The sequence below is a fragment of the Carcharhinus amblyrhynchos genome, chromosome 19, assembly GCF_965287045.1.
Source record: "Carcharhinus amblyrhynchos chromosome 19, sCarAmb.v2.hapA, whole genome shotgun sequence".
NCBI lineage: Eukaryota > Metazoa > Chordata > Chondrichthyes > Carcharhiniformes > Carcharhinidae > Carcharhinus > Carcharhinus amblyrhynchos.
Window position 1 is genome coordinate 5,351,417 of NC_137342.1, and position 13,732 is coordinate 5,365,148.

The following is a 13,732-nucleotide window of genomic DNA, read 5'->3' on the forward strand; positions in this document are numbered from 1 at the left end:
TCTGCCATTTCTTCTGGTTACACACAGACCTTTCCCCCTTCACCTTTTATAGGTCCTATCCCTTCTCTTCTCATCCTTTTACCTTTCACATATTTATAGAAGGCCTTGGGATTCTCCTTAATCTTACCCGCCAAGGCCTTCTCATGACCCCTTCTGGCTCTCCTAATTTCCCTTTTAAGCTCCTTTCTACAATCCTTATACTCCTCAAGATCCTTACCATCTCCTAGCTCCCTGAACCTTTTGTACACTTTCCTTTTCCTCCTGACTAGGTTCACCACAGCCTTCGTGCACCATGGTTCCCGCGACCTACCGAAACCTCCTTGTCTCATCGGAATGTTGTCATGCAGAGCTCCAGACAAACATTCCTTGAATATCTGCCACCTTCCTTCGGTACTTTTCCTTAAGAACGCCATCAATGACCTTCTTTTCATCATAAGGTCATAAGTGAGGATGTTTACTGATAACTGCGCAATGTTCAGTATCATTCATGGCTCCTCAGATAGTAAAGCAGTCCATGTCTAAATGCAGCAAGACCTGTACAATATCTAGATTTAGGTTGGCAAGTTGCAAATAACATTTATACCACACAAGTGCCAGGCAATGACCATCTCCAACAAGAAGGAATCTAACAACCACATCTCTGAATCCCCCACTATCAACATCCTGGGTGGTTACCATTGACCAGAAACTGAACTGAACTAGTTCTATAAATGCAGCATACAAGAGCACATCAGAAGCTAAGAATCCTGCGTGAGCAACTTACCTCCTGACTCCCCAAAGCATCATCTACAAGGCACAGGTCAGGGGTGTACCTGGATGGGTGCAAAGTTTATTTATTAGTCACAGGTAGGCTTACATTCACACTGCAATAAAATTACTGCAAAAATCCCCGGGTTGTCACATTCTGGCACTTGATTCGGGTACGCTGAAGGAGAATTTAGCATAGCCAATGTACTTAACCAGCACATCTTTCAGACTGTGGGAGGAAACCCATGCAGACATGGGGAGAATATGCAAACTCCACACAGACAGTGACCCAAGCTAGAAATTGAACCTGGGTCCCTGGCGCTGTGAGGCAGCAATATTTGCCACTGTGCTACCCCAGTTCCAACATCAGTCAAGAAGCTCGACACCATCCAGGACACAGAAGATTGATTGCTACTTTCCACCACTGAAGAATAGTGGCAGCAATCTGTAGACTACAAAATGCTCTGCAGGAACACACCAAGACTTCTTTCAAATATACAACCTCTCAGAAGCAGGGCAGCTGATACATGGGAAAACCATCATCTAGAAGTTCCCCTTCAAACTACTAACCATCCTGACTTGGAAATATTTCAGCATTCCTTCACTGTCACTAGATCAAAATCTTGGAATCCCTCCCTAACAGCACTGTGGAAGTAGCCACACTACATGGACTGCAGCAGTTCAATAAGGCAGCTTAGCACTGGAGTGGCATGGTGGTTAGCACTGCTGCCTCACAGCCCCAGGTTCAACTCTGGCCTTGAGTCACTGTCAGTGTAGGGTTTGAACATTTATGTTGTGTCTGTGTGGGTTTCCTCCCACAGCCCAAAGATGTGTGAGTTAGATTGATTGGCTATGCTAAATTGACCCTAGTGTCAAGGGGATTGGTAAGGTAAATGCGTGCATTTGCAGGAATAGGGCCTGGATTGTGGTTGATACAGACTCAATGGGCTGAACGGCCTCTTCCTGTACTGTAGAGATTCTATGATTTCATTCAGCACCATCTTCTCAAGAGCAATTGGAGATGGGTAATAAATGCTTGACTAGCCAAGGAAGCCCACAACCCACAAATGAATAAAAAAAGGTCTGGAAGTAAATTTAAGAGAGTTTCTCTTATAAATTAGTATCAGGAAAAACAAAACTCCATTACAAACCTTGCCCCAGTTGAAAAAGTACACATTATCATTTCTTGTTGACTCCTATCGCTCAGCCAATTTTGTACCAATGTTGTTACTACTGCCTTTATTCTATGAGCCTATAAGTTTTCTCACAAATTTGTTGTGGGCCAGTATATTGGGTGCAAATCAATCAATAATAGACTCCCTACAGTACAGAAAGAGGCCATTTGGCCCATTGAGTCTGCACCAACCACAATCCCACCCAGGCCCTACCCCACGTCCTTACATATTTACTCACTAATCCCTCTAACCTAGGCATCTCAGGATATCAAGGGGCAATTTCTTAACATGGCCAATCAACCTAACCCACACATCTTTGGACTGTGGGAGGAATGATGTAGATGAGGACGGTGTCAACAGGGATCTTGGGTTCATGTCGCACTATCTGTAACCCCTGTGACTTGCCTGGGTTTGCAAAACCTCACTTACTGTACTGTCTGGAGACAATACACATCTAAACAAAGAACAACCCAGCACGGGAAACAGGCCCTTCGGCCCAACGAGCCCGAAGGGCCTATGGTCAGTACTCCTTCCCCACACATTGTCAGCCACTTTAAGACTTGAACAGCAGGTTAGGTGTAAAGATTCGCATTCTAACCAGTAATCTTTAAACTGTCTGTGCTTTATATGCTCTGTCTGAGGCCAGAACTCTCCATTCACCTGAAGAAGAGGGAAACCCCTCGAAAGCTAGTGAGTTTACTATCAGATAAATCGGTTGGACTAAAACCTGGTGTTGTCAGACTTCTTACTGTAGGATGAAACTGGAGCACCCTGAGGAAACCCATGTAGACACAGGAGAATCTACAAACTCCACACAGACAGTGACCCAAGTCGGGAATTGAACCCAGGCCCCTAGAGCCGTGAAGCAGCAGTGCTAACCATCGTGCCATTTTGGTAGTCCAGATACACCGCATCCACCACGTTCCCCACAGCGAACCTCTCTTCCGCAGAGGCGCGCGTTGACGCAATGACGTAACAGGGCCGCCTCTGGTCTGCCGCGCAGGCGCGCTGCTCGGCTGCCATCTTGGATGTGAGGCGGGGCTGCGCGGGTTGGCCGTTGCTTAGTGACACGGGGGGGAGGAGGCAGGAGCCCGGGTTACCACGCAGGCGCGCTGCTCGGCTGCCATCTTGGATGAGGTGAGGCGGGGCTGCGCGGCGGTGGCCGTTGCGTGGTGACGCTGGGGGAGCCCCGCCTCTCTCTCCGCTTCATTTCATTGTTTCAACGGCGCGGCGCCGCTCGGGCGGGTGGATTTCTGTCAGTCTTTTTCGGGTTGACGGCGACTCCCGGCCCCCCCCCCCCCCCCCCCCACCAGTCGCCATCGCGCTGCTGGAGCCCCGGCGCTCAGGATGAAGCTGTTCTCCGAGGCCCACAAGACAGTGTTTGTGGTGGATCACTGCCCCTACATGGCAGAGTCCTGCAGGCAGACGGTGGAGTTCGACATGTTCACCAAGAACCGGGCCCCGGGCATCATCCCGCTCGCCCCCATCTCCAAGTCCCTGTGGACCTGCGCCGTGGAGTCGGCCATGGAGTATTGCCGCATCATGTACGACATCTTCCCGGCCAGGAAACTGGTGAGAGAGAGAGAGAGGGGGGGGGTCTGCCCCTGAGAGAGAAAGAGAGGGGGTCTGCCTGTCAGAGAGAGGGAGGGGGGCGGTCTGCGCCTCAGAGAGGGGAGGGGGGGTCTGACCTTGGGGGGTGGGGGATGGGGGTGTCTGCCCCTTAGGGAGAGGAGTGTCTGCCCCTGAGAGAGGGGGATGGGGTTTTGGGGGGGGGGGTCTGCCCCTGAGGGAGGGGGACGGGGGGGGTGGGTTCTGCCCCTCAGAGAGAGTGGGAGGGGGGGTCTGCCCCTGAGAGGGAGGGGAGGGGGGGTCTGCCCCTGAGAGGGAGGGGAGGGGGGGTCTGCCCCTGAGAGGGAGGGGAGGGGTGGTCTGCCCCTGAGAGGGAGGGGAGGGGTGGTCTGCCCCTGAGAGGGAGGGGAGGGGTGGTCTGCCCCACAGAGAGAGGGGTGGTCGTCTGTCCCTTGGAGGGAGGGGGGGATCTGCCCCTCAGAGAGAGAGGGAGGGAGGGTTGGTCTGCTCCTGAGAGGGGAGGGGGGTTTTCTGCCTGAGAGATGGGGGGATGCCCCTGTTAAGATAGGGGGAGCGAGTGGTCTGATCCTTGGAGAGAGAAGGTGGGGTGGTCTGTCTGGCCGTTGTTGTTGGGGGGGTCCTCTGTACCAGAGAATGTCCCCACAGAGAGAGGGAGGATGCTGGTGAAGGGAGAGATGCTTTTAATGCAAAGTGTGGCCAGTGACTTATGCTGAATTCTCAGTGTCTGTGAAAACTATCTGATATTCCAGACCATCTTGAAATAATCACCCAACTTGTGAATACCTCTCAGTATCTTACTACTAATGCTTCATTAAATATTGAAGTTCCTCTTAACGTTAATCTTTCTTACTTCAGAACGTGAGTTTAAAAATGGAAACTGGAAGGTAGATTTAGAGTTCCACGATGATTAACACTGGAGAGTGATGGGGTGCAGCACTCAGTACAGAGTAATATTGATTGTTGCATGTTCTGTGTGATGTCTGATGTTTTATTTCCTTTCGCTTTCAGTTGCAGTTAGGCCTGTTATTTACCTGCTGCAAAGATGTTTTTTTAAGTTTTGTGAACTTTCCAAAAACAGGTTAACCCTTGATGACAATGCTCATGATAAATTGGGGGTGTGTGTTTTTATAAAGAAAAGGTTACACAATTTGGGTCATCCTGAATTGTGCTGCTTGAGTGATGCTCTGTATAAGGCTACAAGGTGTCAGTTCTGTGCCAAATTTGAATTCTCTGCTTAAATCTGACTTGGAGGGCTGAGAGCATTGGACTGATGGGAGGCTCATCAAAAAGAAGGCGCAGGTATTTTGGCCCTGGTTTTAGCTGTCATGCGAAGAGACTGAAGTTAGATTTCCTTTGAGCAGAGAGGGTTTGGGGGTGGCAGCATCTGTAAGGAGAGAAAAGAGTTGATGTTTCGAGTCCAGATGACTCTTTGTCAAAGCTCATCTGGATTTGAAACATCAGCTCTTTTCTCTTCACACAGATGCAGCCAGACCTGCTGAGATTTTCCAGCATTTTCTCTTTTGGTTTCAGATTCCAGCATCCACAGTAATTTGCGTTTACTGAGGGTTTGGGGGTATTTAGTAGAGGTGTCCATTTAAGTTGGGTGCCGTTGGAGTAAATGGGGGAAAAAGTGCTCTTTGGGTAGCTGGGCTGGTAACCAGTGGGTGCAGTTTTAAGAAAACAGGCAGAAAGGAAAGGTTGCTGTGATGATCTGTCTTTGCCCGGAAGGGTTTGGAAGCAGATTCAGTAACAATCTTGAAAAGACAGTTAAATGAATAGGGGAAGGCAAACATTGCAGAATGGGGATAGAGCAATGGAGTGAGACTAATTGGTTAGGCCTTTCAAAATGCCAGCACTGGCCGAATGGTAGTCTGCTCTGCGATTGTATGACACTGAAATATGTATTGTCGTTCCTGGAGCGTTGACACTCCATTTTGAAAGTATATTGTAAACAGTGTGTAAAACATGTTCTATTTAATTTCCCTGTGTACCTCAGCCAGCAACATTAAGCAGCATGACGTCAACATCTGGTGACCAAAGGCTGCTAACAGTTGCTCCAAAGCAATTAATGGGTGCTACCAGGGTAAGTAGAATTAAATGTCCTTTCAGATGCTTTTTGTTTGCTATGTGCTAGAATTGAAATAGATTAACTAACAATGGAAAAATGGTGCGCCAGTACCAGGAGGCGAGTCTAATTTTTTTTGTAATTTAAAATCGGGCATTCTCTGGAGGAATAATTATTCAGGGTGCAGTTGGACGTGGGTGAAATTGTGTTAGCCGCCTGTGATGCAATATGTTGAACGTTCAGTTCCCAGGGTGGTTGGGGGAGTGTAACTGGAGACTAATGCAATGTTGCCCATGTTGCACTCCTGCCCACATCCAATATCACCCCTGATACCTTTTGGCAAATGACGTGCAAATGTAACTGCAGAGGAAATGCTGTATGAAGATGGTAGAATTTTCTTTGTGGAATTACATTTTGTTTCATTTGTTTTTTCAGTTTTGTTTTTAGAGGAAGTGACTTTTGTACTGGAAGTACTGTAGTGCTTTCAGTGAGCTCAGTGGCCAACACTGGAATCATAGAATCCTTGCAGAAGGAGGCCTGTACTGCCAACAGGCCCTATCTCTGTAACTCCACTTACTTACCTTGCTAACCTCTCTGACCTATGCATCCAGGGAGGCTAAGTGTCAATTGAACATGGCCAATTAACCTAACCCGCATGTCTTTGGAGTGTGGGAGGAACCGGAGGAAATGGGGAGAATGTGTAAACTCCACACATACAGTGACCCAAGCTGGGAAGCGAACCCAGGTCCCTGGCATTGAGAGGCAGCAGTGCTAACCACTGTGTCACCCCCTCAGGCTGTCGGTTGTAGCAAAATGGTCATATTTGTAATCAACAAGTGTGGATGCAATGAAAGTTTCAACAGAGCAACCACTTTCTTCTAATTCATTGGAGAGAGATGGTTGTTACCAGCAAGGCCGATGTTCATTATCCAGTTGGAGATGGTGGTGAATCCCTGCCATGAATAACTGGGCAGCATTTTATTTAGTCCAATGGGGTGGTTGGCTCAGACACATTGGAGGATTACTGGTTCTGAAACATAACTACCACACCATTTATAACATTTGTTACGGACACTAAATACAGTTTACGGATGTTTATTCAAAATTTGAACAATCAAGAACCATTAATTGTCCACTAAAACAGTAGCCTGTAGTGGACATACTGGTTATTAATGTGGGTTTCTGATTGTATGAAAGCCAGGTTTGGAGAACGCACCAGTTATCTCCCACTGTATGCTTTCCACACTTGGTTTCAGACAGAGTGTTTCTTTTGTAAGTCTGTGTTACTATCAAAGGAACGCTATAGGATGCCTCTGGTGTATCTACTATTTGTGGTTAAATCTTTATTCAGAAGGCATGCTAAATGAGAAGTTGTTTTATATTGAGTTCTGTAATAGGGTAAAGATGTGCATTTGTTGTTTCCTAATCTAATTAATCTGAAAGATCCCAGAACTACCAAATGTTTTAGCTTTCTGTTTGTCATTTTAAAATAATCAGATAATTCTGCTCATTCTCTTTCTTTCCCTTCAACTTGCTGACAGGCATCTATATCATCCCTATATATGAGCAGGGATATCTATGTCTCTCTATATCATCCCCTTCTCTCCATCCTTATTCAGCTGTGAATTGTTTAATCTGTCCTGTTTTAAAACAGACAATCTTTCCTTTCTTTTAGGATTTTTCCTCTGTGCTCCTGCTTATCTTTAATTGCAGCAACATTAATATGATGGTCTGATGGTAGTAAATTGTGCCAAGACACTTCACAGAACCATTGGCAGACAAAATTCGATACTGAGTCATGCAAAGTGATGTTTGGGCTGATTACTTTAGGCATGCCTTATGGGAAGAGTGAAAGGTGGCCTCGGGAGGGAATTCCAGAGCTTGGGGCTTAGGCAATTGAAGGGAAGACCTCTAACAGTTGCATGATTTTAAATATGGGGAGCACAAGAGGCCTGAATTGGAGGATTGCAGTTATCTTGAATGGCTGCAGAGCTGGAGGTGGTTCTGCGGGATAAGAGGGCAAGGTCATCGAGGGATTTAAAAACCAGAATTAGTGTTTTTAAATTGGGATGTTGTTCAACTGGGAGCCAGTGTCTGTAAGCAAGGGCAAATAGAGTTTTGTGCATATGAGGATATTGGCAGCAGAGAGGCTCACTCATGTTGATATAAAATGTGAGGCCAGCTAGAAATCTGTTGGAATTGTCTCTGTAGGTGACACAAGCATAAATGAGGGTTTTGGCAGCAGATGAGCTGATGCAGGAGGGAAGTTAGTGATGTGGTGGAGGAGGTAGATGGTGGTGGTTTTGGTGGTGGAACAGATAGCTGACTGGAAGCTCCTCTGGGGAGGGGGGCAGGGAGGATTGAATATGTCACCAAGGTTATGAACAGTCTGACTCTCCTCTCACATTTGCCAAGAGGAATGGAGTTGGTGAACAGAGTTTGTGCGGGAGAAAAGAGACAATGCCTTTGGTCTTCAGAACATTTGAATTCCCTTTAATTGCTTCAATCAATCTTTCTCTCTAGCTGACCTTTCCAGCCGCATTTGCCATTAGATTAGTTTTCTTTTCTGCTAAGTTAGTGTGTATTATTGACACAAGCTGACCAGTCTATTCATATTAGCTGTTATTTGCTTATTGTAATGTTAAGGATCATCTTCATTCAATTTTCTTTACACCAAAGTTTGCGACCCATGGCCCTAATCCAAGTTTTGATAACATTTTTGTTTTTGTAATTGAAACGTTTCACTTAGTACAAGCTACCATCGGAATCCTCCATAAATAGATCTGTTATTTCATTTTCTTTGTCTGTACTTTATGGAAGAGTAAGACTGTATCATTGAAGCAGGACTTTTGCCCCATTATGTCTGTGCTGACCCTTGCAACGACAAATCAGAACCTGTTCCCCTTGCATTATCCTGAGCTTCGAATGTTTGTCCAGTTTTTTTTTATTATAGCTGTCACCACTTGGGAATTTTTGGTATCCTTTATAAAACAAAAAGAAGTACTTTACCCACAAGTGCTTTCAAATCCTGTGAGCTGTAAGAGTCAACAGAAACAGTAAGAAATAAATCAGGACTATGTGATTTGGGATGGGTTGCCATTTCTTTTTCACTTGTTATTCCTAAAAGAAAGGGGAGGGGGATTGTGAGAAGAATATTCTGTCGAGGATGGATATGTGTTTATTGGAACATTTACCCTCAAAGAATGATGAGGTGGTTGACGGAATAGTTTATTAGAATGGTTTCTTCACAAAATGTGATTTCAGCTATTTCTTTAATGACGGAGCATGTGCTTCCCATTCATTCTTGGGGTATTGTAATTTCATTGCAATGCAGTGATCAACTCATTCTGCAAAATAATGCAGCTCTTTGTAAATCTGCCCACTTAATTCAGGTGAAACTTACTGCAGACCGTTCTCACAATTATTTAGTGACTATTTTTTTAAAATAGATTATAATAGTGATCAATCATGTTTGATGAAGAACTTACTGTATTTTGTTTACCCATTTTTAAGCACTTTTAAAATTCACTTCTGATATGTCTTTAGCTCTTCATTTCTAGTTTTGATTTTTTTTTAGGTGAATTTCATCGTAAGTGATTCACGAGCACACACTCTAAATTCCTGGGGACAAGAAGATCAGAACCTGCAGGAGGTATAGCAAAATCTGTTTGCTTTTTGGAATGGAGAATAAATTCTTGTGATTCATTGTGTTGGCCTTCGTGGTCCTGCATTTTTATGGTTGATTTTCTAGCAACCATTCTTTAAAGCACTCTGAAATTTCAAGTACAATTTATTTTTTACCTATTTACTTTGCAGGATCTTTAGTCAGTGGCTCTGCTATTCTGGCCAAAGGAGGTTCTGAGAGTAATAGTTCAATCTAGGACTGAAATAGTGTGAAAGGAAGTTAATAAATACACAAAAAGATAGTCCAAAAACAGGAAAGTGAAGCTGAGGAGATTTACAACAGATCTTCAGTCTGAAATGGGCTCATTTGAAGCAGTTATAGGGTGAAACAGAAAACTTAATTGGATACAAAAACCTGAAAGAATAATTGGATGTGACAAGAAAGCAGGACCAAATGGCAAAAATTCAGAGTTAGGATGTGAAAGCTTATCACAGGGACAGCGGCACAGGCAGAGCAGCTGGTACATGATTTAAGACCAGTTATCTAAGAAATGGCCATAGCCTCTGTAATTCAGCAGAAGATTGAATTGTTTTGCTGGAAGGATGAGATCAAATAAATAGACTGAGAGGTATTCTCCATCTTGTCTGGGAGGCAAAGCGGGAGTTCAACTTTCTTTTAGTTTTTCAAACACAATCTACATATTATTTAAATTGGCTTTGATTTACTGCATGTGTTGGTTTCACTAATTTTTTAAAATATACTTTTATGTGTGGGTTGAGATGAATGGTACTGCTGCTTCAAATTGGTGCCTTTTCCCACTATGGGTCTGTTATATCTGGAGCTGATACTTGCAGCTTAGGTATAGTATATAGCCATGTTCCAAGCACAGCAAACTCGCACTGCATTGCCCCAAAACTTGGCTTCAACTTCCATTGCACCAGTGAATCTTTGCATGCCAAGTGCGAAAGTTAGATCCTCTCTTGTTGGAGATGGTTATTGGCTTATACTTGTGAATAAATGTTACTCACTACTTATCAGCCCAAGCCTGGATATTGTCCAGGTTTTGCTGCATATGGACATGGTCTGCTTCTTATCCATTGACTCTGTGTACACTTCCTGCTGCGTCGGCAAAGCAGCCTGCATAATTACGGACCCCACGCACCCTGGACATTCTCTCTTCCACCTTCCGTCGGGAAAAAGATACAGAAGTCTGAGATCACGTACCAACTGACTCAAGAACAGCTTCTTCCCTACTGCCATCAGACTTTTGAATGGACCTACCTTGTACTAAGTTGGTCTTTTTCTGCATCCTAGCTATGACTGTTTTACTACATCCTGCACTGTAGCGCACAAAAACAATACTTTTCACTGTGTCAATACAAGTGACAATAAATCAAATCAAATCAGTATTTGAGGACTCACGAATGACGCTGAACGCTGGGCAATCATCAACAAACATTCCCACTTCTGACCTTATGATGGAGAGAAGATCATTGATGAAGCTTCTGAAGATGTTTGCGCTGAGGACATGACTCTGAAGAAAACTGCAGTGATGTCCTGGAACTGAGATGATTGACCTCCAGCAGACACAACCATCTTCCTATGTGCTGGACTCCTCCATCATTGAGAGTAGGGATATTTGTGGAGCCACCTCCTCTAGTGAGTAATTGTCCACCACCATTCACAGCTGGATGTGGCAACTGCACAAAACCGATACAGATCTGCAGTCATCCCGTAAAACGCTCGCCTTCCTATTTGTGGCTAAATACCCACTTCACCCTAATTGTGATACCCTGTCTCATCCCACAACCATATTTGAACCTGTGCCCCCCCCCACCCCCACCCCCACCCCCCTTTAGCTTCTTAGTCCAAGCAGCTTTATACAGAAAGCTCTGTTGTCACATCTCCTTCACTGCAGGATGCTGCCTTCTAATGATGCCTGTCATGAGGTGCCTGTGGTCCATCACGCAGAGTGACTGATCATTAGAAAAGAGTGGTGAGGACATGTTTTTGAAGATTATTGATTGTTACAGGAAGGAAATTTGGGAAAAATGTTGCTGTTTAGCTTAGTGCAGTTCCACCGCTGAAAGGTGTACAGTGCAAAATGTTATTCATTTGTAGCTCATGCTAAAGGGCAGCACGGTGGCATGTTGGTTAGCTCTGCTGCCTCAATGCCAGGGATTCAATTCTGGACCTTGGTTGGCGTTTTTACATTCTCCCCATGTCTGCATTGGTTTCCCCCTGCAGTCCAAAGATGTGCAGGTTAGGTGGATTGGTCATGGTAAATTGCCCATTAGTGATACAGGGTTGAGCTTGGGTAAAGTGCTCTGTCAGAGTGTTGGGGCAGACTCCATGCCAAATGGCAGCCTGCATTGTTGGGATTCTATGTTTTATGAAGACCTGAAATATCAGTCTGATAATTTAACTCTACAGTGTTGACAGCAATGTGTTAAATTTAGTTTATTCAGCAATTTCTTTGATGTATTAGTTGATACTTTAAAATTTTCCTTCAGTAAGTATTTGCAGGCACCAAGTAGCCCTGCCACATCCAGTCATGAATGGTGTTGGACAATTAAATAGCTAATTGGAAGAGGGGGCTCCACCCTCAGTGATTTGGGTAGCCCCAGAACTCTAGTGCTAAAGATAAGGTATTGGTAACCATTCTGAGCCAGAAATGCAGAATGGATGATCAGGCTCGCCCTGACGTGCCTGTCACCACAGATGCCAGTCTTCAGCCAACTGGATTGACTCTAAATGGTAACAATAAGCAGCTGGAGGTACTATATATCACTAATAATTGCACAGCGTTCAGTACCATTTACAACTTAGTTATCGAAGCAGTCCTTGCCTGCATGCATCACAATCTGGGCAATATTCAAGCTTGGGCTGCAAAATGAACGGTAATAATTGAATCGTGCAAGTGCCAGACACTGACCATCTCCAACAAGAGATAATAGAACCAGCTCCCCTTAACATTCAATAGTATTAACATATGGGTTACCACTGACAAACCTTAGCTGGACTAACTCTATATATACAATGGCTGCAAGAGCAAACAGAGACTGAGAATTCTGCAGAGTAACTCACCTCCTGATTCCCCAAAGCCTGTCCACCATCTGCAAGGCACAAGTCAGAAGTCACTTGCTTGGATGAATGCAGCTCCAACAACACTGGAGAAGCTCAGCACCATCCAGGACAAAGCAGTTTGCTTGATTGGCACTCTTTCAACCACCACTTTCAACATTCATTACCCCCAATTTTGACACTGTGTACCATCTACAAGATGCACTACAGCAACTTGCAAAGTCTCCTTTGGCGGCACCTTTCAAACCTGGGACCTATAGCAAGTAGAAGGACCAGGGCAGCAGAGTCATGGAAATACCACCACCTGCAAGTTCCGTTCCAAGCCAGCTGCCATCCTGATTTGGAAATATATCTCCGATCCTTCACTGTACCTGGGTCAAAAATCTAGGTCTTCCAAACAGCACTTGTGGGTGTACCTGTGCAACACAGACTGCCGCTGTTCAAGAATAGGGAACCAATAATGCCCTTGCCTATGAAGGAATAAAATAAAATGTTCCAAAATAAAGCAAAATTCATAAATGCTTACAGTCGTCTGTGTATATTGAGTAGAACTGAAATAGATCATTGGACAGTTCACAGTAAGGTAAACCTTTTAAGAAAACTATATAATTTCAACTAAGGTTCCAATCTTTGCAGTTCTTTCCCTTACCAATCTCAACCATAGAATAGTCCCGTAGCCAATTACAAAATTGATACTCAAAGCGTGTTAAACATGTCAGATATTTTGGGTAGGAGCAGGTGTTTTTGAATAGTTTGTAATCTGTATGTAATTAACTAGTGTACTTAATCAGCTCTGGTGTTAGAGTATAATGTTAGGATACACTGCTTGTCATTGACTGCAAGAACAATGTAGAAAACCCTACGTCAAGTCCAAAGTACACGTTAACTAGCAGATAAACTTTCACCTCTGCTCTGGCATGGTCTGCATTGTATTATAATGGTACCTTGTGTTTCAACTTTCTTCTTTTAAAAATTGATTTTTGAATTGACCCAGAGATAGTGCAGGATGGCTGCAAGTTGGAGGGGAACTCTGGCTATTCCTGTGCTTCTGCTGCCCTTGTCCTTCCAGGTGGTAGAGCCTGGGCATTTGGAGCTTCTGTTAAATGAGTTTTAGTGACTTGCTGCAGTGCACCCAAAGATGGTGCACGCTGCCACCACTGCGTCAATGACAGAGGGATCGAATGTTTGAGGTGCTGGCTGGGTGCCGGTTAAGCTAATCAAATTCAAATTGGTGAAGGGATGTTATGGGGTTTAACACTATTTTGACATCATCCAATTACTGCAGCCAGTCAGAAGAAATCTTTCTTTTTCCTCCTGGTAATTTTGCTTTGTACATCTACAATTCTATTGTGGAAAACTTTTGCATGTCTTAGTACTTTCAAAGAACAATTATTCAGGTACTTGAATCACTAAGATTCTGTCCCATGTGTTATCGTATAGTTACGG

The 13,732-nt window shown here is 44.5% G+C and overlaps 1 protein-coding gene across 2 annotated transcripts in view; it reads left to right on the top strand.

Moving 5' to 3' along the window:
• Positions 1-3,229: 3,229 nt before the first annotated feature.
• ints13 (integrator complex subunit 13) overlaps positions 3,230-13,732 on the top strand; it is a 54,264-nt gene continuing 43,761 nt past the window's right edge. For both annotated transcript variants that reach the window (XM_080207179.1, XM_080207180.1), the window contains exons 1-3: positions 3,230-3,494; positions 5,509-5,595; positions 9,155-9,229. In XM_080207179.1, coding sequence (XP_080063305.1) covers positions 3,270-3,494; positions 5,509-5,595; positions 9,155-9,229 — 387 coding nt within the window. In that variant the 5' untranslated portion in view covers positions 3,230-3,269. The remainder of the gene's footprint in view (positions 3,495-5,508; positions 5,596-9,154; positions 9,230-13,732) is intronic.